General features: G+C 41.3%; 1 pseudogene and 1 gene segment (V, D, J or C); both read right to left on the bottom strand.

The window, feature by feature from the left end:
• Positions 1-1,925: 1,925 nt before the first annotated feature.
• Positions 1,926-20,282, bottom strand: LOC134075850 (Ig heavy chain V region 3-like; annotated as a pseudogene).
• Positions 20,283-25,433: 5,151 nt separating this feature from the next.
• Positions 25,434-26,205, bottom strand: LOC134075849 (immunoglobulin heavy variable 3-33-like). The segment is given in 2 exon segments: positions 25,434-25,843; positions 26,193-26,205. Coding segments are annotated over 2 exon segments (423 nt in total).
• Positions 26,206-27,079: the final 874 nt, after the last annotated feature.

Genomic DNA, 27,079 nt, shown 5'->3' with positions numbered 1-27,079 from the left:
CATTCATTATTTCATTCAAAATGGTTGAATGCCTAAATCCTATCACTATTTGGGGTATTGAAGTAAAAATGATCACTGAAAAAATTCAGGAGAGGGAGAGACAACTTAAGTAGGCAGCAAAGGGCAGCACATCAATGCAGGGTTGGCTACAAAAAAGCCAACCAGCAGGTGAGACAGAGACTATACACTGTGATAAAGATGACACTGTGTAGTCGAATTGATTAATTAATCAGACTCATATTTTAGCCTAGTAATGACAATTTTTCATAGGCTACGTTACATCTAAGATGAGGAGCAGCCACAAGCCCCCAGACCCTGGAAAATGTGGACCAGGATGAGGCATATAGGGCAGATAGCTAGGCCAAGTTCGACGGCGTATTAGGGCCATGTATATTTTTTTTTTTCAGAGGTGGGGGGGCAATATTATAAAGTCGCAAATTTGCCACTCTGTAAGGACGCAAATTTGCCACTTTATAAGGTCGAAGATTTGCCACATTATAAAGTCTGTGTGTAACAGTGTAACCGGTGGTTTCTGCCCTGCGTTGATTTCTCGCTTGATAGAGTAGGCTAGCCTTAGAAAGCGTGACGCCGTCACAGCTGATGGTATTCTCTTTTTGATAGTTTAGGCTACTGGAAAATATTGTAGGGATGGGAGGTTATAGGATATGGGGAGGCTGACATGTCATTCCAAACTCGGGTCATTTATTTTCCTGATGTTGTACATGCTACACGGGGCAGCAGGAGGTGTCCACTCGAAAAACAATAAACTCACTGCTAAAACAGTCAATCACTCGTCCACTCGTCAATCACACAACTCTCTCGCGCGCACACACACACACACACACACACACACACGACAGGACTCAGGAGACACAGCGGAAACAGACAGAGTAGTCCAACAAGGGGGCTAGCCTACAGCCTCAGCGCTACACAAACGAGTGACACACAGCTGGGTTTGAGTCTCCTTCCCAACTCCTCTTCCCAGGGTAATTTTGAGCACACAATAAAAAGAAGAAATTAACCCCGAACAAATACATTAGAAGTATACAATTCGCTAAGATTCGAGATGAATTCGACCAATTAAACACAAAAACCCTGCCTGGCTTATAGCCTAGCTTCCCATTTGATCCGCAAATTTGGCACTTTCTAAAGTGGCAAATTTGCCACTTCATGAAGTGCCAATTTTGCCACTTTTTTCTCGTAAATTTGCCACTTTTTTCTCGGAATATTGCCCCCCCACCTCTGAAAAAAATATATATACGTGGCCCTAATACGCCGTCGTAGCCAAGAGATGAGTTGGGTTTTTTTTTGTTTTTTTTTAGGGGGGTGGGGGGGGGGGGGGGGGGTGCCCTTTTTTCAGGTCCGAGCAACTGCCCCTCAAAATTCCTGTGCGCGTCCCTGACTGGCCTACACAGAGTCTTGATCTAAACCCAATAGAACACCTTTGGGATAAGTTAGAGCCGAATCTGAGAGCTATCTTAGAGCCATCTCCTCGTCCAATATCAGTATGTGACCTGACAAATACACTTCTGGAAGAATGGTCAAAAAATCCCATAAACACACTCCTAAACCTTGTGGAAAGGCTTCCCAGAAGAACCACTTAAGTTCATATGCATGTCTAGACAAATGAGCCAATACTTTTGTCATATGTGCCCCATATCTATGTGAGGCCTGAAACCAACCTGAAAAAAATCGGAATCGGATTTTTTCCTGTTCACACGTTAATGTTGTAAATTAAAATCGTGCCGCACATGAGCGAAAAACTGTTAATTTGGCCACATTTATTCATGGTTAAACCTTTTAAGCCTAATTCATCATTTCAAACAACCAATATGAATTAATATTCCCTAATCTCTTCCAAATAAAGGTTTGGATTGACACAATATAATTCAGTTAATTGCAAAGCTCAAAATCCTTTACTTCTGTTACCTTGGCTTGTAGGAATAGTGACTCCAGATGTGGTAGTGGGTAAAGTTGTACTGGTCTGTCCTGTGGACAAAGTAATAGTAGTGTGTTGTACATGTTAACATACCTTAATATCTCTTGAGGTTTCTTTACATCCACATTATCTTACCGTGGCTTGTAGGGATTGTGACTCCAGATGTAGTTGGTGAAGTTGTTGTTTTTCCTGAGGACAAAGTTATAGGCCTAGTAGTGTATTGTATACATGTATGCTGACACAACATAATATCTCTTGAGGTATCTTTACATCTCATTGGCAAATTTATATATATATATATATATATATCAAATCCAAACATCTCTCTCTCTCTCTCTCTCTCAGTATATGCACACATCTACATTCACGCAACAAAATCCATGCTTAAAGCAATAGTTCGGAATTTTGGACATAGGACCTCATTTCCAACTTAGTCGGGGTGATATAGGTCGGTGAAGACCATTTTCAGTGAATTTCTGCCCTTCCTTGAGTTGCAGCGTTCATCTCGTGCTAACCGGGTGCCGAGATAACGCAAGTCAACGGTAACATCCAGCCTGCCACTGAAAACACTCCACAGAAGACCCGAAACAAATAAATTATAACGTCAGACTATCGATGCACATGCCTGTGTTGATAGAACAATGTTAGAAATAAAACTAACCTTGCATCGCATTGCAATAGCCTACTTTGTTCCGTGTATGGCAGTGGCGGATTGATATTGAGAAACTAGTCCCTCAAAATGTAATAAATCATTGAGTTGCAAGGTTAGTTTTATTTCTAAAATCATTCTATCAACACGGACACGTATCGATAGTCTGACGTTTTAATTGACTTGTCTCTGGTGTGCGGTGGAGTGAGTAAGACTGTTGTTGATGTCAGACTGATGTTACCGTAGAAATGTGTTAGCTAAGAACCAGCGTTAGCAAAGGGGGACGCTGCAACTGAAGGAAGGGGGTAAACGCGATAAAAACGGTCTCCACCGACCTATATCACTTCGGTAAAGTTGGAAATGAGGTCCTCCAAAATTCCGAACTATTCCTTTAATGTTATTAATCCCAATTATTATCATTCATTATTTCAAACAACAGATATGATATTTCAAATATTGCATTTCTATCCCTTAACCTCCTCCAAATGAAGGTTTGGATGGACACAATATCATTTAGTTCATTGCAAAGCTCTAAATCCTTTACTTGCTACCTTGGCTTGTAGGAATTGTGACTTCAGATGTAGTAGTAGGTGAAGTTGTGGTGGTCTTTCCTGTGGACAAGTTGTAGTGTGTTGTACATGTTGATACAGTATACCTTAATATCTCTTGAGGCATCTTTACATCTTTATAATTCATGAAATGTTAAAATATATATGGTAACCTAATTCAAACAAACAAAATGGTACCTCTTAATAAGATGTGTTAACAAACCTTTTACAAGGTATTACTAAAGGGTTAGCTAGCTATATTCATATTAATTATATAATGTTAGCAGATTACTTTTTATGCCTATATCCATTTTGTTGGACTGCCTTCCTTCTACAGTATATTTCTGAGTGGTCCATATCAGATACAGTGGGGAGAATAAGTATTTGACCCCATGCTAAAGTTGACTAAAAAGAGGAATATAAAATCATCTTTTGACAAATGATCTTAACCTCCTGAGACCCGGGGAGTAAATTTGAATGCATTTTTAATTTTTACTCCATGATTTTGCCTTATTAGGGCTTCATAAACATACAGAAAAAAAAATCATCTCTCTACAGCAAGTAGTTTTTGAGAAAAACGATGTCCTCGTTTGAGGACATTGGGTCTCTATTACCATAAAAAACAATGAGATTGCCAGTCCAGAAAGAATGTGAATATTCATGAAGTGGCAATTTTGCCACTTTTTTCTCGTAAATTTGCCACTTTTTTCTCTGAATATTGCCCCCCAACCTCTGAAAAAAATATATATACGTGGCCCTAATACGCCGTCGTAGCCAAGAGATGAGTTGGGGTTTCTTTTGTTTTTTTTTTAGGGGGGTGGGGGGGTGCCCTTTTTTAAGGTCTGAGCAACTGCCCCTCAAAATTACTCAAAATTACTCAAAAAAAATGAGCCAATTTTGGCAATGTAGTGTATGTGCATGTGCCCCATATCTATGTGAGGCCTGAAACCAACCTGAAAAAAATCGGAATCGGATTTTTTCCTGTTCACACGTTAATGTTGTAAATTAAAATCGTGCCGCACATGAGCGAAAAACTGTTAATTTGGCCACATTTATTCATGGTTAAACCTTTTAAGCCTTCATCATTTCAAACAACCAATATGAATTAATATTCCCTAATCTCTTCCAAATAAAAGTTTGGATTGACACAATATAATTCAGTTAATTGCAAAGCTCAAAATCCTTTACTTCTGTTACCTTGGCTTGTAGGAATAGTGACTCCAGATGTGGTAGTGGGTAAAGTTGTACTTGTCTGTCCTGTGGACAAAGTAATAGTAGTGTGTTGTACATGTTAACATACCTTAATATCTCTTGAGGTTTCTTTACATCCACATTATCTTACCGTGGCTTGTAGGGATTGTGACTCCAGATGTAGTTGGTGAAGTTGTTGTTTTTCCTGAGGACAAAGTTATAGGCCTAGTAGTGTATTGTATATGCTGACACAACATAATATCTCTTGAGGTATCTTTACATCTCATTGGCAAATATATATATATATATATATATATATATATATATATATATATCAAATCCAAACATCTCTCTCTCTCTCTCAGTATATGCACACATCTACATTCACGCAACAAAATCCATGCTTAAAGCAATTCGGAATTTTGGACATAGGACCTCATTTCCTAGCCTGGATGCCAGACCGAAGTTTAGCCCCGCCTCCATTCTTTTTCTGCAGGGAACTTCGGTCTGGCATTGCTCCGTTCAGCTGCTACTATTCGAGATACACTTCGGCCCGGACCAATCACATTTCACAGGGCGGGCTTTACGTGATGATTGACATATGAACAGCAGTGACGTTCACGGCTGCATGCGTCCTCGTTCAACGAGTTGGGTGTGCGAGACCATGTTCGCTTAGGTTGATTTTGATTGCAACAGAAACGCTATGGCTATGAATGCATAATTTGTTCATGCAGTTTGGCCTTTCGTTTATCTTAGCTATTGAAACGGAGGTTTTATTACGGATTCGCACAACTATTTCTGAACACTTAGACCAACGAGGATATGTGGGAAAACTTCAGTTTCACTTCCACCCAGTTAAAACCAAGGGGGCAGCGAACGTTCTGAGAGTGTAGACAGTATGGCGGCCGCCATGCTAACGAGAAGACCGTGGCTAGCTGGCCATTCCATTGAATCCTATGGGGCGTAAGCGCCACTTTGACATCAAATTACGTTAGAGCTGAAGCGTTTTAAGCCTTTATATGAACATTTTCTATTGTCGGGGTACATACTACATTGTGAAATTGACATAATAATCTCGTAACTGTCGTATCGGCTGAGTAATTAACGTTTTTCCGAAGTCAATGCTAAAGTGTTAAAGGCGCATGCGTCTAGCGAGAGTAAAGCGTCGCCATAGGTCAGACTCGGTCAGACTACGTGCCTACGTCACATGTACGACAACTGAGCCTGCGCAGGAGACCTATGACGGAATAAGAAGACCTAAAAAAACCGTTGAAATTTGCTTCCTCGGTCTCTGCTGCCGTCTACGTGATAGCTCTGTCCATATCTTTTACTGTCTATGGTTAAAACAGCATGTTTGGGTGATGTTGTTCCCGTTTGTTTAAAAATGTCTGTTTGCTCGTTGGGTTAACGACACACTTCCCCAGCTGTTCATTGCATACAGTTTGAAGGAATTATTTTTAAAAACGAAGGAGGATGTTTTCCATAGCCTACCCTGCTACATATTTCTGTCTTAGATTTCGCAGATACTGACAGCCAATAACTTGTTCTGTTTGGTTTGGTCTATCCAATGACTGCAGAGCTATCCCATCCGCACTGTATCGGTTGAATCACGCCCCATAATCGCAGCTGAATGGAGCAGTTTCAGACTCATATTCTGATAAGAATTGAGTATGACGTCGTCAGGCTACTCATTTCCAACTTAGTCGGGGTGATATAGGTCGGTGAAGACCATTTTCAGTGAATTTCTGCCCTTCCTTGAGTTGCAGCGTTCATCTGGTGCTAACCGGGTGCCGAGATAACGCAAGTCAACGGTAACATCCAGCCTGCCACTGAAAACACTCCACAGAACTTCCGAAACAAATAAATTATAACGTCAGACTATCGATGCACATGCCTGTGTTGATAGAACAATGTTAGAAATAAAACGAACCTTGCATCGCATTGCAATAGCCTACTCTGTTCCTTGTATGGCAGTGGCGGATTGATATTGAGAAACTAGTCCCTCAAAATGTAATAAATCATTGAGTTGCAAGGTTAGTTTTATTTCTAAAATTATTCTATCAACACGGACACGTATATCGATAGTCTGACGTTTTAATTGACTTGTCTCGGGTGTGCGGTGGAGTGAGTAAGACTGTTGTTGATGTCAGACTGATGTTACCGTAGAAATGTGTTAGCTAAGAACCAGCGTTAGCAAAGGGGGACGCTGCAACTGAAGGAAGGGGGTAAACGCGATAAAAACGGTCTCCACCGACCTAGTGCCCTATATGTCCACATATAGGGCACTACACCGACCTATATCACTTCGGTAAAGTTGGAAATGAGGTCCTCCAAAATTCCGAACTATTCCTTTAATGTTATTAATCCCAATTATTATCATTCATTATTTCAAACAACAGATATGATATTTCAAACAACCAATATTGCATTACTATCCCTTAACCTCCTCCAAATGAAGGTTTGGATGGACACAATATCATTTAGTTCATTGCAAAGCTCTAAATCCTTTACTTGCTACCTTGGCTTGTAGGAATTTTGACTTCAGATGTAGTAGTAGGTGAAGTTGTGGTGGTCTTTCCTGTGGACAAGTTGTAGTGTGTTGTACATGTTGATACAGTATACCTATCTCTTGAGGCATCTTTACATCTTTATAATTCATGAAATGTTAAAATATATATGGTAACCTAATTCAAACAAACAAAATGGTACCTCTTAATAAGATGGGTTAACAAACCTTTTACAAGGTATACTAAAGGGTTAGCTAGCTATTCATATTAATTATATAATGTTAGCATATTACTTTTTATGCCTATATCCATTTTGTTGGACTGCCTTCCTTCTATGTTTCTGAGTGGTCCAGATACAGTGGGGAGAATAAGTATTTGACCCCATGCTAAAGTTGACTAAAAAGAGGAATATAAAATCATCTTTTGACAAATGATCTTAACCTCCTGAGACCCGGGGTGTAAATTTGAATGCATTTTTAATTTCACTCCATTATTTTGCCTTATTAGGGCTTCATAAACATACAAAAAAAAAAAAAAATCATCTCTCTACAGCAAGTAGTTTTTGAGAAAAACAATGTCCTCGTTTGAGGACATTGGGTCTCTATTACCATAAAAAAAACAATGAGATTGCCAGTCCAGAAAGAATGTGAATATTCATGTCTGTACTACAAGTGCCTAATATTCAACTATTAAGAAAACAATGGTTTTATTGAACATAAATGACCTGTTATTAATTTGGTTAAGTTTAGTGTTTATTTGTAAATGTTAGTTGTGTGTGTGGGTCACACCCATGTGGAGAGAAGTCTATCCACAATGAATTGAAGCAAAACAGTTCTGCTGTATTTGTTTCTTATTTGTTTATTAATTTAATTTTGTAATTCCTTAAATGGATTTATTTATTCAGGCTACTCTCTTATGTCTATGTTCACACTTCATTATTGTTTTACAGTAGTTTGATATGGCCAATGAACGACAATTTTCAATGTAATATGTAGCCTAAAAATGAAATTATGCATACATTCAATCCCGATGTCCTCGTATGAGGACAATAAAGTTAAACGCGTCCTGGTCTGTTTGCAATGATCAAAATGAGGGAAACTTGTTGCCATATCATACTTAAACTGTTCACAAACATATACAAACAAGTTTCAATGTCATAACCAAAGATTCTAGAACAGAGCTCTGTTCTAGAATCTTTGGTCATAACATTCATTGGTACGTTACCATGACGATAGTTCTCACGCGTATGCCGGTAAAACGTGGAGGTGGATATCGACGCCATATTGCTTTTTCCCAAAACATTGTATTGAGTGTTTGATAACACTAGAGGGTAAAATGAAGTGTCCACATATGAGGACAACAGGTTTTTATTCAGAAAAATTAAGCATAAGGTAAAATAGAGCCTATGTAATGTCCTTGTACGAGGACGCAGGGTCTCAGGAGCTGCCGTCGGCAAGCCTTCAAAATTCCGAGTCTAAAGTCGGAAAATTCAAACTGATTCAACTTTCAGGTCCCTCCCCCAACCTCTCCAAGCTCCAAACTGCCCCTCAAACCCCTCCCCCTCTGTAGACGAGGTTGTTTACGTGAGCAGCAGAGTAGCAGCGGTTGGATAGCAGCGTGCGCAAGCTGTGACTGACAGTAGCGATTCCTCCCCCCTAACGTGATTGCTTAAAGGGATATTCCGCCATTTTTGGAAATACGCTCATTTTCCACCTTCCCTCGAGCAAAACAATCGATATTTACCTTGCTCCCGTTCATCCAGCCATTCTGTGAGTCTGGCGATACAACTTTTAGCTTCAGCCTAGCATAGATCATTGAATCGGATTAGACCATTAGCTTCTTGCCTGCTAGCTTCATGTTTAAAAGTGACTAAGATTTCTGGTAATTTTCCCATTTAAAACGTGTCTCCTCTCAAGTTAGAAAGTGCAATAAGACCAACTGAAAATGAAACCTGGCGTTTTTCTAGGCTGATTTGACATGGAACTATACTCTCATCTGGCGTAATAATCAAGGCAACTTGCAGCTACTGGCACTACTACTGCTTGTTGTCTATGGGGACTATTTTCAGATGCTGCGTAAGATATCACTGCGCCTATGGTACGTTTGCAAGTTGCCTTGATTATTACGCCAGATGAGAGTGTAGTTCCATGTCAAATCAGCCTAGAAAAACGCCAGGTTTCATTTTCAGTTGGTCTTATTGCACTTTCTAACTTGAGAGGAGACACGTTTTAAATGGGAAAATTACCAGAAATCTTAGTCACTTTTAAACATGAAGCTAGCAGGCGAGAAGCTAATGGTCTAATCCGATTCAATGATCTATGCTAGGCTGAAGCTAAAAGTTGTATCGCCAGACTCAAAGAATGGCTGGATGAACGGGAACAAGGTAAATATCGATTGTTTTGCTCGAGGGGAGGTGGAAAATGAGCGTATTTCCAAAAATGGCGGAATATCCCTTTAAACAAAATAGGGAGCACTCGATTTTTGCGAGCACGATTACAGGCTTTAGAGGGAGCTAGTGAATTCAGAATTTTTCCTAAACAGCCTATTTAATATTCTACCTCCAGAATCCCATGACAGTTCAAGCTAATATTACTAAAAAAAAAATGCTGCCGACGGCAGCTTTAATGCCTTAATTCCAAAAAATGAGTCCAAATTCAACCGCTTAGAACACCAATTTTCTATGTGATTGAAGAATGTATCGTAAATAAATAAATGTTCAGGGGGCATAAGTAGGCTATTTGAATACTTAAATTAAATTCCCATAGGAGCAGGAGGATTTTTTTTATATGTTTTTACTTTTAAAGGCCAGCTATTTGATGGATCCAGGATACTATGCATCCCGATAAAGTTCCCATGGCCTTTGGAATTAAAATAGCTCCACATCATCACATACCCTTCACTATAGCTAGAGATTGGCACAGTGTTTTTTTCCAGTTAGCCTATAGCCTGTTTGATTTGCATTGAGCTCAATGAGCATCAACCAGGCTAATAGGCTAACTGGAAAAATCACCAGTTCAATGGAATTCTGCCATGAGGTTGAGGTCCAGTGTGCTGGATCGTGGCACCCAACATCGCTCCTCTGGACCATGCTCCTCACAGTCCACGAGGTACCGGACGTGGCCCTGACAGTATCTTGAGTCTAAGAGCTCTCGTATATGATACAATATGATACGATGCCGATAACGATACGATACAATACGATACGATACGATACGATACGATACGATACGATACGATACGATACACCACTGAGAAATTAGGTGGAGGATCGGAGATGATCTGGTGGTGCTTCATCAAGGCTGGAACTGGGCAGATTTGTCTTGTTGTGACGCGTGAATCAAGCCACGTAGAAGAAAACTTGCCTCCTTCTGATCTGACAATGTACTCTGAGGATATTTTTTTTCCAGCATGACAATGCTCCATGCCACACAAATAAGTCAATCAAGGTGTGGATGAAGGACCACCAGATCAAAACCCTGTCATGGCCAGTCCAATCTCCAGAACTGAACTCCATTGAAAATCTCTGGAATATGGTCAAGAGGAAGATGGATGTTCATGAACCAACAACCAAAGCTGAGCTGATTGAATGTTTGTGCCAGGTCAAGCATAAAGTCACAGCAATGTGAACAGCACTGTGAAAAACATGTGAAACATGCCAAGATACATGAAAGCTATGATTGACCATCAGGGTTATTACACCAACTCTAAGGCCTTGTTTACGTATCTAGAGTTTATTTTGTTATGCGTTTGCGGATATTTTGTTATGCGCTTGTTTTTGTAATCGCGTTTACACGGCATTCGATTAAAACATATATCCATACACACTGGAATGCAAAACTATTCCAAATACAAATGTTTACAGAATGACGTCTACTTCTAGGCTACTACTTGGCCCTACCCCCTCTCAGTTAATGGCAGGCGAGGAAAGACGCCAGTTTACCAGTGTATTCATTTCATTTATCGGTTTGGCCAAATTGACAACGTGTTGGAATGGACGACACAGTATGATAGAACTACAACATGAGATGGAGATGAACCGTCAGTTAGGTTATATTATGGCAAACATCTATTGAGATGTATAGGCTACAAAAGTCTGCCACTAACACTTCAAGGTCGGCTACGATATGTGTACACAAATCGGCGTAGGTAGCAAAATGACAATATTTGTATTTGGGAGAAATATTGCCAGCAGTTGATAGAATAAAACATGACTGTTACTCAAACAAATACTAGTAACATCAGAGAAACTGATCATTTTGCAGTGATATCCTATTTTTTCCAGAGCTGTATATAGTTAATCTACATCGAGAGACCATTAGGTTAAAAATCATAGTTCCAAAAAAGTTCCACAGCAACCCCTTGCCAGACAAAGATGTTTCATTTTTTGGTGGCTAGCCAAGCCTATGTGCAAGTGCTAATGCATGCAAATTTGTACAGACCTTCTATGACCGTAATGCTGTTGACCAGACTGCTGGTGATGTTGTCCAGTGCCTCAAAGCTGTCCACTTTAAACATGTAGTCTGATTCTGGTGAAGATGCAATACTCCTCAACTCATTTTTTGTTGACAGACTGTCAAAGGCATTTCCAATCTGCCACATAAGGAAGAAAATGAGCATCTCACATACAGTAAGGGGAAATTCTCTGGCAGCATTTTGCGCATCACACCCAAGTCCATTATTTGATTTTGTGAATTAATGGAAAAATGTCAACCGTATAGTAGGGGTGCAACGGATCATCATTGATCCGTGATCCGTTCGGATCAGTATCTTCGGTTCGGCACACACATGATCCGCGGATTGATTTATAATAATTATTAATAATAATGTCCGTGTGTTCTTTTGAAGTAACATGCGTGTCCACAAGGCATGCTTCTAGTTAGCCTGGCACGCCCTCCCAGTGACGCAACGCCTTCAGGCTTTTGCTGCTGGTCTGGCCAACTGCTCATTGAGAACGATTTCTGAGTTCCCGAAATCTGCGGAACTGCCCCCTTTGGTCGAGAACCAATCAACTTTGAGCAGCTCCAACGGCTCTGGGTAGAGGCGTGTTCAAGGCAGAGGAAAGAGTGTTGTTATTGGTTTAAACTCGGCAAACCGCTTTCTGACATACCAGTAGCAAATCGAGGCACTTAAAGGAGGCGGGTCAACCAGCGCTTGCAAGAAACCGTGTTAGTACAGGCTGTTGGTCAGACTAAAGTCTCGCAGAGCCTTTGAAAGTCGATGGTAATCAGGCTAGCTTCTAGTCCCTCCCTGCTCTGCTCCCCTAGCCTGCCTGCGCGTCTTTTCTGCTCTCACACACGTTATTAGCGGTCATGCCATAACCAGCAATAGGCCTACATGGCTGCTAGTTTAAGTGCTGATGTGGCTGCATAGCAGCAACACAATAATAGCCTAATATCAAGTTCGTTTGTGCACACTTACATCTCAAGTTTGTTGCGCACCTACCTATGCTATGATATAGTAATTTGAGTGCTAGTCGTCTCATCCAACATCAGTGTGTGACCTCACTAATGCGCTTCTGAAAGAATGGGTCAAAATTCTCATAGACACACTCCTAAACCTTGTGGAAAGCCTTCCCAGAAGAGTTGTAGCTGTTATAGCTGCAAAGGGTGGACCAACGTCATATTAAACCCTATGCATTAAGAATGGGACGTGACTGAAGTTCATAGTCAAGGCAGGTGACCCAATACTTTTGACAATATACGGTAGTGTATCTGTGTTGATGTGTCAGCCCTAGTTTGCATGTGGTGATGTGAGTCCAGATCACCTGATGTGTTTGAGATGAGGACAGGTCAGGAATAGCCTACTGTTGGGTTCAATGTCAGCAATAAGCTACGCAACATTGGCTAACTTGTACATCTGGAGATAGCTTGTGCTCACTAAAATCATAAAGGAGCATTGCAAGACACTGATCTCTTTTCCCAGATGATCCCAGAAAGGGATCTTCGACTTGTTAGTTTTATTAACATGTATTTTATCTAATGAAATATCCTTGTCATCATGCACTATATCCAACTTATTTTCTCAAGAATAAAACCGTGAGACTGAAGCCTAATTACCCTCACGTATTTCTTAAAGCGACAGGGACTCAATTACACACACCTCCTATGCGCACTCCTCCACACCACATTAAAGATAGCTAAATCAGTAGGCCTACACAAATGACTAAACATTTGTAGCTACTAGTAATTATGCAGATTGTGTGTGGAGGGTCAAGCAGAATCTTGGATGGCCACTGGTGTGAATGATCACACAATATTCAATATAAGAACACCAAATCAACTAAAATTGTAAAAAAGCATCGAAAAAGTCATTCTTGACTTATCGGTATCGAAACAATAATTTTGGTATCGTGACAACACTAGCCTACTTTAAACACATTCTGAAAGTGTTTGAGCCACGTTACAACATCCCGCCAAAGACAAAACTATATTTATTTGTCTTGTCTTGTCTTTTTTTTTTTTTTTGCTGATCCGAAAAATGATCCGATCCGTGACTCTTGATCCGAGGAACGATCCGAACCTTGACTTTTTCGATCCGTTGCACCCCTACCGTATAGTCAACTTGTCGTTCAAGGTGCTATCAAACACCGAGATCCCAGAATCAACTGGGAGCACAATTATTGTGCTTTATCTGTGCTTTGCTTTAAGGTGCAGTGGAGTGAAAGTAAACATATAGAGATAGCTCTACTGTACATACCCCAATAGCATATCTAGACACATTTTTTCTATCAGCCAGTTCTGTGACACTGGGATAGTCTGACGCATCCGAGGATTCCCCATCTGTGAGGACAATGAGAATTCTACGAGCATCAGGTCTCGCTCCGGCAGAAGAATTAAATAGGTCGTTCCTGTGTTGTGAATGAGTATAGATTCATGATATATACCTCAAATGATCACATAATATTATCAGCTCCCCATAAATAATAGAGATTCATTAATTAGCTCACATCAGCCTGAGTTATAAAAAACAATGCAAATAAACCTTTCCAGTTTTGATGAAAAATGTTCAGAGTGGATACATGGTAAACGTCGAATACAGGACCATAATGAGCAGTTAAAAAAGATGAAAGTGGTTTATGTAAGTGTAAGACTTACACAACTGTCTGAATAGCACCTGCAGTATTTGTCCCTCCTCCTATCTGACGGATGATGTCCACCTGATTTTCCCATCCTGTTCTCTGAAACTGATGAAAGTTCACGTGGACGATGGTTTTAGAGGAGTACTGTACAAAGGCAAACTGCATAATGAAATCAAATCAGTATACAGTGCAATGTCCTCTGGAAACATAAATGAATATCTGGACTGTTTATTACAGTAATCATGTTATCACAGCTGTGCCAGCAATTGTATTGAATCAGGAAGGAGTCAGACTCACAGAGGTATTAAACTCCAGGAGACTTGCAGTCAAATCTTTTACAAACGTTTTCATGACAATGAAGTTGTCTGCCTTCACACTCCCAGATCCATCCATCAGGAAGGCAATATCTAGGCCTATGGCTGCTGAGGAGGGAACATTTTACAGATTTTTTTTTTCATATTCATTTTTTAAAATAAATCAACGCATTCCAATGTCACTCAGCAACCGTAGGATGACATCAGAAAATGTGCAGCGGTCTCTTAATTTTTCCAGACCTGTATATTGAGGTGTGGAGGGGAATAGCGAAAATTCAATTCATTTTTATTGGAGTAAAACAGGCAACAACATTAAAATCAATCAAATGTTCAGCAACCATGAAGTAATACAATATTGCCACAACCATATAGAAAGCTATACCACATTGGGCTCCAGATTCAGAACGTAAATAGTGCCACCATATCGGTTAAGGCAATCACTGTTAAATCACTGGAGGTCATTGGAGAAACGGGTGTCTCGGATTGGAAAGAGACAGTAGTGTTGCCCAGACAGTAAGGTGTTACCCCCGGCAATATGGCAACCACACTGACATAACCCAGAGCAGTAGATAAAACAGAGTGGCGACACTCCCATAGACCTACATAGGAAAAAGTGGCAGCGCTTTTTCCAGGCTACGTCCGCGTTATGGGAGTTTTGAAACTATTAACAGCCAATCTCTTGGTCAGTTAATTCATTACACCCTCCAGCATCCAGAAGTACATTCCACCCTCCTGCGATTCAGCCATTCAGCGCGCGCAGCTTTTTTGGAACTTTCGATCGTGCGATGGCAACATCAAAGAGTGTCGCAACTTTCTCTTTCTATGGCTCTGACATAACCCACCTAAACGCTATGTAACTTTCTAACATCTGTTCGAACCAATTAGGCAAAATTTTGTTGGCACTAGGCTATAGGCCTACGTCGGAACAAATCACCTACCTAAAGCTACATTCGAACTCGGATCACTCTGTCTGCACATTATCAATTTTCTAAGCGCAACTACCAGACCACTTACTGTATTTTAGTCTTTTCTGTTGCTACTGTATGTCACATACAGTATTATCACTCAACTGACACTCAACCCTACTTTAGTTGTGACAGTTGCGGAACCAGCCGTTTCCAAACTGGCCATAGTTTTAAAAATTCTACTCGATAATGTCAACTCACACATCATCAAAATTATCATTATCATAGTAGATGATGTATATGCACACCCCTAAACAAAACATAAACATAAATATAAATAAAGTAGTACCCTTGGCCGTGATGACTTCTCTGATAGATATATTATGAAATCCTTACATACTTTTTAGATATAATACTGTAGCCTAGATATAGAAGTTCACAGTCTATTGATATGATGATGAGTATGTACAAACTCCTACCTTGGCCTGTGAGTTCAGATGTAGCACAAGAGGTCAGCCCTATAGAAAAGGATATGGTTGCAGATGTAGGAATGTGAGGTACTGTACATGTGTCATTCATATTTAATATTTGAATGAGATATTTATCTGCTACAATTCATGAAATGGAAAAAAGTTACACAATAAAGTTGACTGGACTGGACTTGACTTGACTTGACTTGACTTGACGCTGAATTGTCCCAACAATAACGTTTTGAGCTAAGGACGGCAATTAACTAGCCTGGCTAGTGCCACCACTTCTCGTATTTGAAAAAATGCCCAGTATCCATTTATTGGGCGCCACAGATGTCTATCAAATGTGTCTGTGCATAGCTCATCGTCGTCTTGCTTTCCCCCCTGTTCTGTGATTGGTCCTCTATCTGAAGCAAAAAGGGCAGTAGTTTCCAGGCTGCCTTATAGCAGCGCGAATCAAATTGCATGCAAGGCAGCAAGGGAACACCCAGGCTAGCAATTAACAGTTATTTTCAACTTTTTAGTTTTTAACTTCAAAATAATAAAATGTACCACTTAGTTTATTTCAAACTATAAACCGTCTTACATTGGCTGGATAACTTGTGTTTTGTATATCTTTTAAATGTATGTTTGTATTTCGATTCCATTTCAACACTAATAATTTGCAAGGCAGTAGGCCTATTCACTCTATTAGTACTGTCCAGATATTACATGCTTCCTTACAAGTTAGTCCTTTAGGCAGGGATCAGACTGACCAGTTAAGTGGAAGGTTTCCTGTTGTTCTCATGGTTCAACAGCAGAACTAGCCTAGAAATCTAGACACCCCTAGCGGCAGCAAATGTAATTTGGCTGGCGGGGTAGTCTAGCAACGCTCCGTAGAGCTAAGGAGCTGAGAAATGGAAAATAAAAGCGGGCCAATCACAGCGTGTATAGAGTCAGTGGGTGGGCTTAACATAATGGTGACTGACATGCGACCAGAAGTTGCGACGGTAACGCATCCTGTTATTTGAAAACAAGAAGATGATTCGTTTAGCGTTATCCTATTGCGTGGAGAGGGAAGGTTACGCATCCTGCTACTTGAAAACAAGAAGATGATTCGTTTAGCGTTATCCTATTGCGGGGAGGGAATTTGAAAGACAACTGTTTATCCCACCCCTCCGATTTAGCCCTGTCTACGGTGAGTGTCCAGACCCTACATCTTGATGTGGGTCTGGCTCGTCAGGCTACAGCAGAACAGTTGCACAAGCTGAGCATTGAACTGGGTTCAACTTTCAAAGCCTAACGTGAGTGTATTGTCAGTTTAGACAAACCGTCTGTGTTACTTAGGAACAAGATAAGAACTATTATGGTCTGAGACTTGTGCTACGCTTCCTGCTGCCACTTTGTTATTTTTAGTGTAATCCCTGCCTTTAGCTCCTGGCTGGCTATTGTTATTTGGAGATATTGTGAAATGAAGTACTGTAAGTGGTAAAAATATCACAAATGCATCCGAGGCTAGATACAACAGTGTTGGCAGTTCATCTCTCCCTCTCTCTCTCTCTCTCTCTCACTCTCTCTCTCTCTCTCTATGGTACTGCTGTATAATGAGGTGCGTTAATAAACCATTTACAAGGTATTACTAAACTTACAAGCATTCATGGAATTTCATCCTTGAGATGGCTATAAATTCATTTGCACGGAGGCATCGTATACTGTACACATCACAACTTGTAGAGTGTTGAGCAAAGGGTTGAGGGTAGGGGATGTTGAGAAATTGAGATGTGAATGTTTAAATATACTCTCTGCAACTATAAAAGATAGGACTGTCACCAGAGGGGTTACCAGGATGTGATCTTTGGGTGGGCATTTGGCTAATTTGGCAGGGCAACAAGAAATGGGTGCAAAAGGAATAGTCTGTATATATATTAAATATTTTATGGTATGCACGTGCGTGCATAGTTATGGAATATTTGCACGCGGCCAAAAACTGCCATCTTTGAGATCCGGTATCTGCCGATTTGCCTTCGAGTGGATGCTGTGATCTCTAGTAGCCTACGTGAAGGCGGCAAACTTTGGTTTTTGCTACCCCAGAGTTAACTTGCTAACTATCTTAATGGCAAGTTGCATTTAAAAAGCACTTGGTCCCTAGGGGCCAAGAGTCAGGGATGAAGTACAGTAGGTGATAAAGTAAAATTGACGGGCTGGATTCATTTTTGCAACGTTATGGTAGGCCCTACGTCTATAGACCGTTGTGGAAAAGGGCAGAGATTTGTGTTGACTCACCAATGAGAGCCAGCAGATGAATAGCACTCCACTTCATGGTAAAGACGGAAACACTTATCCCCTAAAAGTTAAGGAAAAATAGTGTTAAACAGATTAAATGTCACAGGTGACCCTAGTTGTAAAAAAAAATCGAATCTTTCCAGATATTTTTTTAACTTTAAAACGGTAGTTTATCCCACTGGATTTGCCTTTTCAAATTCAAACTGTCCTGAAGAGAGTTCCAAATAGTTGGCCTAACTGCACAGAAGACTTTCCCAGCTCAACTAGCAATCATACAAGACAATGTACTGTATCAACCGGTAAAGCAACATGAAAACATACCTGAGCTGATAGCTTCTGTGCTGCTAAGTCAGTATGACATGGTATCAGGTCTGACTGGTGCACAGTACACTGTATATGACCCATGCTGTATGTTGACTGAGGTGATAATAGTTTGCATAGGAGATCATCTATGCTCTCTTTTAACTGGAAAGGAAGACACTGGCAGGTATTCACTAAATTAATATATGAGAATATGAAAAACATGTGTGCATTACGAGTGAAACTAGCCCTTCCTGCAGCATTAATGTTAAGCCTGTTCTTCTGTACATCCACAACTTTCCAAAATCTTTTGAAAACAGTCTCTAGTTTCAAGGGAAATGTCCTAAATTAAACAAGTGAATGCAAACAACTGACCAGACTAACATTGCCATTCTCTGTTCAGACCACAAGTGATAAATACATTATTAATTAGTTATTACTGTAAGTCTAGAAAAATCATAATCTTTTCTTTTTCCATTTCCGACAAAAAATTCTACAATCCCAGTAGACAATATTGATCCACTTTAGAGTTTTCCCTGATGACTGTCCACCAATTTGAACCATAGCCAGTCACCGAATACGACACACTGTACATTTGACAGATGACCGGGCTGGATATTCTGGGAAGCATGTGGACATCTGGAAAAAACATTTGGCCAAACACTTCTGAGTTTTCACATACTCAACAAATGAAACATCTATCTTTATTATTATTGTGGTCGATATGAAATTCGTGTGTGTGTGTGTGTGTGTGTGTGTGTGTGTGTGTGTGTGTGTGTGTGTGTGTGTGTGTGTGTGTTGTTACTGATTAACTGTTGGACTACTCATTTGCATATGGAAACCATGCAAATTAACAGTCCAACACGCACATAGACATTGTTGTGGACCAAAAGAAAACAACTGAGCTAGTCAAAATAAGTCTATTGCTAATGCAAAGTTTTCATGATTCTAAGAAAGGAATTCTGGATGTTTATAATGTATTTTCCAAAGGTATAACTTTTGATACTTTTTGGACTTTAAACGGTTTTCATGAACCCCACAATTTGACATAATGATTGACATGATTACTGTATGCCTGCAGAAGAATGTTTTGGTATGGATATTTAAGTATATCCTTCCTCTATAAAGTATGCATTGCATCTACATTACACAGTGTATGATAAATATTTACTTTTTAAATCAACTTACAGTATTATCAACATTATTATACGTTATACTGCCCCCCTCTGGGAATAGAAAACACTGTTGTCTAGTCTTGCTCCTTTCTGGGGGAACATGCTATTCTAACTTAGCCTGTGCTAATTCTAACTGCGCAACAGCACATTCTAGACAAATTCTAACAATTCTAAATTCACAGATCCTTCAAACAAGTTCTAAAGAACTTGAATATTGTTTGACCTATCTGCAAACTTTTGGATATAACAGCTGACTGACAGAGCGGACATTAAAAATAAAATAAATGGACCTGATGTATATTATCAAAATATAAAAGTATATTACTTACACTAAATATATATATTTATACTGTATTGCTCATAATGTAAGTGTATCCACCTGGTGTTTTTGTGCAGGCCTCCCATTGAGCTGCAGCACGGTGCCCTGCGGGCGCATTAGTACACAGCTGAGTCCTGGGTCTGCAGGCTGCTGATGTCCACGTAGAGCACGTTGTTGGCGCTGTCTCTGTTGATGGTGAAGCGGCTCTTGAAGGAGTCTGAATAGGCAGTGGAGCCGCCACCCCACATGATTCCAATCCACTGCATGGCTTTGGCTGGAGGATGCCGGATCCAGTCTGTGCCGTGAGCTGTGAGGGCATAGCCAGACACCTTGCAGGATATTCTCACCGAGTCACCAGGAACCTTGACCTGATTTGGAGACGAGGTCAGGGTAATACCATGGAGATCTGAAGAAGAAAACAAAAACGTTCATTATGGCCCAGCCACCACAGTCAAGCGTCAAGCACGGGCCAGAACTGCACTCAGAAGGATGACATGTAAGTTCGGTGTTGCCCTATAGGGCTCCCACTGGGCTGGCTACACTTACATGGCACATAGAGCAGAAGGATGAGGGTGAGAGGTAAGCTCGTGATTATGCTGCAAGGACTGTCCTTACACTGATGCATAGATCCGCCCCTGATCTGTCTCTTTTGTAGATGCGCAGAGGCGATTCTAGAGTCTGTGGGGGCCCTAAGCAAAAAATCCTAGGGGACCCTACTTACACAACCCCCCACCCCCCCCCCCCCACCCCCGGCATGCATAAATACTTGCATTGATTTATTTTAGATTTTTAAATAATACAAATTCAAAAAGCAGGCTACTATACAAATTCTTACATTTTGACATGTATCTCACCACAGCAAGCAGCTCGACATGACTTGGTTGTATAGGCCTGACTGCTCTGTAAATGGCAAGAACCATGATGGAGGAATACGGGTCTGAGCAATTTACAGAAATATGTGGTGTGTAGGCCTACCTTCCAGAAATAAGCTGATCTGACCTGACTTGTTTGCGTTGTAGCACACATGACGTGCACACATGATGATTCTCTATAATATTTATTTTACTGCATTGCAATGAACAAAGTAAAGGCAAAAAAAGTGTTTATTTGTCAAACAAATTTGGATGCAATATGAGTCTTGATTTGGATACCATACAGGAGTTTGCTATAGCCTATAGGATCTCAAAACCGTATGCTATTATGAACGTGCCTTGCCATAGAGAAACACATGATAACGTTGGATTATGAACAGCTATTATCGCACACAAAAACATAGGGTAAGTGGAGCTAAATGAAGTTATTATTTTGCTGTCACTTGGTCTGTTTTATAACTTAAAAGGTTGCATTTAGTATCTGTGTGGATAGCTCTAGCTCTCCTCTTTCATCTGACATGCGTGTCATCTTTCTGATCGCGATTTCACGAGTAAATCAAACGAGAGCTAGTATATGACACATTATTATTTGTACTTCGTCTGTTTTTATAACACAAAAGGATCGATGTATTTGGTATCAATGGAAAGCTCTGTTTCCCCTCTTTCATCTGATATGCGTAGCATCTCTGTGCGATGCCGGGTTTGCCAGTAATTCAAGCGAGACTGGATGTGCGGGTGTATGCAGAGCAATATAGACTGTAAATATGATATACTTTGATTTAACTTCATGACTTTCATACTTGATCGTAGGCTACAGACAAGTGCCTAGTCTCGTTGGAAAGCCCCGCTTCTGCTCGTTCGTGCAATACCGGTCTCATCTCGATATACGACTAATAATTGCGGAGCAATGTAACAGTGAAGAATGGGTGTGTTTTTTTGATGCACTTTGCGCTAGTCGGGCTCAATATGTGTGGATTGTTTGCACTCTTTTGGACACAGATCCACTGTTTATAAGCCGATAGCATACATGTAGGCTACTATTTGTAAGACAGGACAGGACAGGAGCACACAAAATCACGTAACCCACCATTCAATCTCTATTGACGAAATTATCGCTTGTCGCACCAGTAAACGCTCTGAGGTCTCGGGGCCCCCTAACGGCTCGGGGCTCCAAGCAGTTGCTTGCCATGCCTGTCGGCAAGGTGCGCCCCTGTAGATGCGTTGTTAACTACATGCTAATTGGTGAAACAATGAAACAATGACAATGAAACAATTAAACAATAAACTCAGGCATGAAACAATGCCTGAGTTTATAGTTTCTGGCGATTGCTCAGACACAAAAACTGGTACTGGTTCTGGTGCTATTGGTGGTGTGTGTGAGTGTATGGGTATGTTTTAGTTAGTGTAGTATGGTCAGCAGCACTACTGTGAAGTGTGGTGGAGGGTGTGCAAATTGTATCCCTTTGACACCGTGCACAAAACTGATACAGCATGCACCAACAAGTGAGCAGCAAAGCAAGATGCTGGCAGAAATGATATGCATGTCGGCACCAGAGGCAGAAGGGGATCCACAGGGGCCAGCATGGCCACGTGTGGGTTTATATGAGTAAGGGGAAGTGTGTGTTTTTTATCAAGAGAGTGGGAGGGGGGGGCACATCATGCACCAGTGAATAATACGTGGAGCCAGGCCAAGGCCACCATTGTGTGGAGGGAAGAGGAGTGTCGTGCTCCAGGAAGCTGGAGCGGGCGACTTCTCATGCTAGTCAGGGACAAGATTCCGCGGAGCCCTTCGCACAGAGCCCGGGTCAACTCCGTCTGGACCATCACTTGTTGCCTGGGGGAGAAGAGATGGAGGTGGTGACTTCAGATGAGAGTGGGCAGGAGGGGTTGGAGCTCTCAATGCAGCACACCGTATATATGGGACAATGGAGGCGCAGTCATCAGGGGCCCCAGCAGTCCCGCACATGCAGGTGGAGGTTCTGCATGGGAGCAGAGTCTGGAGCCGCTGCATCCTTCTGGGTGGCCTCTTATCACTCCCGGAGCACTGAGATCTCTCTGCCTTCAGGTGACATCAGGGCATCAAGGAGGAAATGCCGCTCTCTATCTGGTAGGTCGGACAGCGTGAGACACACAGGCACAAGGAATGGGCTATAGGAAACCCAGAGCAGGGCCCACATGGCCATCTCAGGGCATCTCAGAGCACTTCATCAGTCATAGCATGAAGAGTTCAATCCGCAGCTCAATGGAGCTTGGCTGAGGTCACCGAGGCGTCCGGGTAGTGGAGGATCCCACCGGTGTACTTGCACACTTGCAGTAGTGTCGTGGTGTTCAGAGCTCTGCACTGTCAGAGAAGCCGTGACGCAGCAGGGCTTTGTGGGCAGCGAGGCTCTGCCTGCCGGTCGACGACCCCAGTGGGGTGAGGTAGGCAGCCATCGCCTCCTCAACACGGGGCAGGGATGAGTACTCCAGCGAAGAGAAAGCTAAGTAGCCCTGCACTGGCACCCACTTCCCAGGAGCGTCAGATTTCCTAAGCAAAATCCGGGAAGGCTGGGAGAAGGAGCTCCTGCGTCCGTTGCATCTGATGTGTAGTGTATGCATGTGTGTGTGCGCACTAAGGGGGGCACATGTGATGTGCTGTGTCTTGTGGATATCTATGTGTAATGGCAGGAATGGGTCTGCACTATATCTCCTACGTGTTTTATACTACTCTGAAACCAAAGATAATTTTCATGCAGATATGACAAATATATTCATTCATTCATTCATTCATTCATGCATCCATTCTTTTTTCAGTCATTGGCAGGAGCATCATGGTGGCACGGTCCAGCATGCCATGAAATATTTCCCCTGTTCCTAGGATCAGGATAAGTACACTTGGGTAGTGACTGCTTTTTTTGATGGTTTTACTTGTATTAAGAAAGAAAAAAGCGTCGATAAGAGTTGTGTACTGTATGTATTACATCTAGCAGGTACGAAACCTCTTGGTGGGCCTTACTGCATGTTTGACACCCCTGATTCATATAACACATAGGCTTTGTCTGAAACATCAGTACGCACGCTGGGCAGTGTGCATTTTCCGGAAGTTACGTCAGAATAGACTGTCCGAAAGTCAAGCGCGCTCACTAGTTGGGTACTTCGTTTGGCGTGATTTCCAAGCGTGCATCGATGCATCTTTTTTGCCCTCAGGTATCCCATAATCCATTGCGCAGCGCAGGTCAAGCTCCACACGTCATGCAAATCGTCAACACACCCCCCTCCCCGAGTCAGGTGACGCCAACTAGTTAGTGCTGTCCAAATGTAGGTAGGGACGCATACTGAGGAGCAAGCTAACTAAGACGCTACTGGAAAGAAGGTACTATCCAGTGTGCACGCTTGACTTCTGGACACAGCCATAGTACTGCATCGCTGTGACTTCATCTGGCTACCTATAGGGGGCACCAGTGATTAGAAAGGATGGGTGCACAAGGAGGGGACGGCAACCGATAGCTCAAGGTTACGAACTGTAACAGAAAGCATTTGTTTCACTGTTTTAAGACTGTCAGAGGTGAGGTTCTGTAAAGCCCTCCTGCAGTCCAGCACTTCATTAAGAAGAAATCTGTGTTTTGTTAGCATCATTATCACAATCATATCTACACTACTGTACATTCATACTTGCATCACAGCTTGGCAAATCATTTCACTTCAGTTTGCCATGACACAGTACTTATTACAATAACACCTAAATAAATATACATGTAAAATATAACACTTTAAAAAATAATAACACTTCAATAAACAAAACTAGTTAATGAAAAATTATCCTTACAATAGAATTATGGAATGATGAGCAAAGTTAAACACACAGTCAATCTAAAGGGGCGGTCTAGGTAAAGTCAGAATTGTACATGCCTTCATCTAATCACACACTCTCTATTGCTCGTTATGAATGCGGATGCTGAATACCTTGATCATCACTACATTAACACACTTCCACTTCACCATGGCAGCATGGACTTGTCATTTTCTTTTCATGCTGTTGTGTGCACAAGGTAACAATGCATGTTGCATATTTAGCTATTTTACTTTTTTAATTGATGTTGGTAACACAATGATGAATTTGATATTACTGTGTGTGATACTATTAGCATTAATTGTATGTAATAGTATTTTAGCACTTTATGTATATCTGCTGGCATCATGAAGAAATACTTGTTCTGTATCTCGTCAACTTCTAGAAATGAAATGCAAAGAGAGAATGGACCAGTCTCCTGCTCAGGTGAAGAAATTAGGAGAAACAGTCAAGATCTCCTGTAGAATATTTGGGTTTGACATGACAGACTACTTGATACACTGGATCAGACAGAAAGCAGGAGGACCCCTGGAGTGGATTGGGAGACTGAACTCTGGATCAGGAGCTGTTATTTATGCAGAGTCTCTGAAAGGCCAGTTCACCCTGACTGAGGACGTCTCCAGCAGCACACAGTACTTAGAGGCCAAGAGTCTGAGAGCAGAGGACACTGCTGTTTACTACTGCGCTCGACAGCCACAGTGACTGGAGCTGGTGAAGCAGCTGTACAAAAACAATGTGCATGTGGATTCATTTCGAAAATATCCAGCCAAATTAATCAATATATATCTATGGTTGCAGTGGTCTGAACGCCCCAGTTTTAGAACACATTGTTGCAGAAAGTTGCTGGTTTTTAGAATGTTGCAGCTCGTCTCGTCACGGATCTTGTGTTTGAACTGGCCTTAACTGTCTAGGCGCCTAACATAGTTGTCCTACTACATGTCCACTGGATCCAATTTCAACCGACATCCTCCATATCTCCTACCATCACGCCAGCAATTGGGTAGGATGTTGGGCTGGGTCACCCTATTCAGATATCACGGGTGGAGAACGTAGTATTGACTTTACTGCAACATTACTATGGATCATCACTGCCCCCCTGATGGTAATCTTTATAAATGCTCATTGCACGGCTGAATGTTTTTGTACGTCTCCACTCAGTGTTTGTGTCACTGTGGTATCTTGCACAGTAATACACAGCCGAGTCCTCTGCCCTCATACCAGACAGTTTCAGATACATCATGCTGTTGGGGTTGTCTATGGTGATTTCTATGTGCCCCTCAACCATTTGGGCATAAACAGTTTTACTTGTATCGTACCAAATAGCACCCAACCACTCCAGTGCTTTCCCAGCAGGCTGTCTGATCCAGTGCATGTCATAATCTTCCAAGTCAAACCCAGATCCTTTACAGGAGAGACTGAGAGTGTCACCAGGTTTCTTCAGCACTGCACTGGAGGGAATGGACTCCAGGCTTTCACCTTTCACCACTGCTGAATAAAGTCAAGAGTCAAATTATCAGACTACATTTCTAGTACCAATCTAAATAGTGGTTTGCCATTCAGATACACTCACAGGCTATGGTGCTGAGTAGCAGCATCAGTGAGAGTGTGTCCTTCATCCTGTGGGTGTTGATGTGAACTCAGCTGCAGCTCACAGTTGTGCAGCTCCCCATAAGTACTGATGGACACCCAGCACTGAGCTTGCATAATCATGGCAGCAAACAGGAAGTCACGTAAGAGGTAGAAGACTGGCCATGTAACCTCTGGGAAAACCCAGACTGTTATTGATCTTGTGTAGGTCTATGTGTTATCTCTCCATTATCTCCATCCAGTGTACCTCTGAGCCTCATTCCTAACAGATATGGAATATAAAAGTGTTAATAAAAGTGTTATCTGACCACAAGTCTTGTTGGTTGTCTGTTCTAAAGACAAATCATGTCCGCAACCAACCACCATGTCCAACACATCGATGAATTTTGAAAGCAATAATGTAACAATGTGCATGTAGAAAGGATAGATACTTACAGTAGATAGATAAATAGATAGGGCCTAGACAGATACATACTGTAGATAGATCTTGAAAAGAACAGTAAAATATGCTAAAGATAAACATGCACATGAATGTACTGTAGATTGATAATTGTGATCCAGAATGCCCATCCCCACAATTGCAGTATCCTCTGAATGCACCAAATGTTTTGATAAGTTCAATAATTATGCACACAACTCCTTAGGTATGGTGCTTTTATGATTCACGGTGGGTGGAACCATTTGGATCAGGTACTCAGCTGTTACAGGAATAAAACAAAACCACTAGCCTATTATTATCTTCAGTTTGCCATTGCTGAATTGTACAAATTAAATCGACAAGGGGGGTATAATGATAGTGATGGCAGTGTGCTTTACTTATAGGCTTCGCAAATTAGCCTTCAATTATTACACTGTTCAAAATATCATCTGAAAACATATGAATAATCATAAAACAGCATTGCTGGTTGTGGCAACAGCAGCTACAGTACAACTTAGTTTGTGGAAAAGTTAAATGAAGTTGCTGAAGGTTGAGTGAGTTATTGTAATAGAATATTCCACTGTGGATTATACCTGGGATCTCTTTGGATCAGGAACAAGACTCTATGTGACAGGTGAGAATTGCGTCATAACAATTACCTGCTCTATTTTAATAGAGCAAATCTGATAGACAATTATTATTTGTATTAATTCATG

Source organism: Sardina pilchardus, chromosome 3 (assembly GCF_963854185.1).
Source record: "Sardina pilchardus chromosome 3, fSarPil1.1, whole genome shotgun sequence".
NCBI lineage: Eukaryota > Metazoa > Chordata > Actinopteri > Clupeiformes > Clupeidae > Sardina > Sardina pilchardus.
This window is presented reverse-complemented; position numbering and strand designations above follow the sequence as displayed.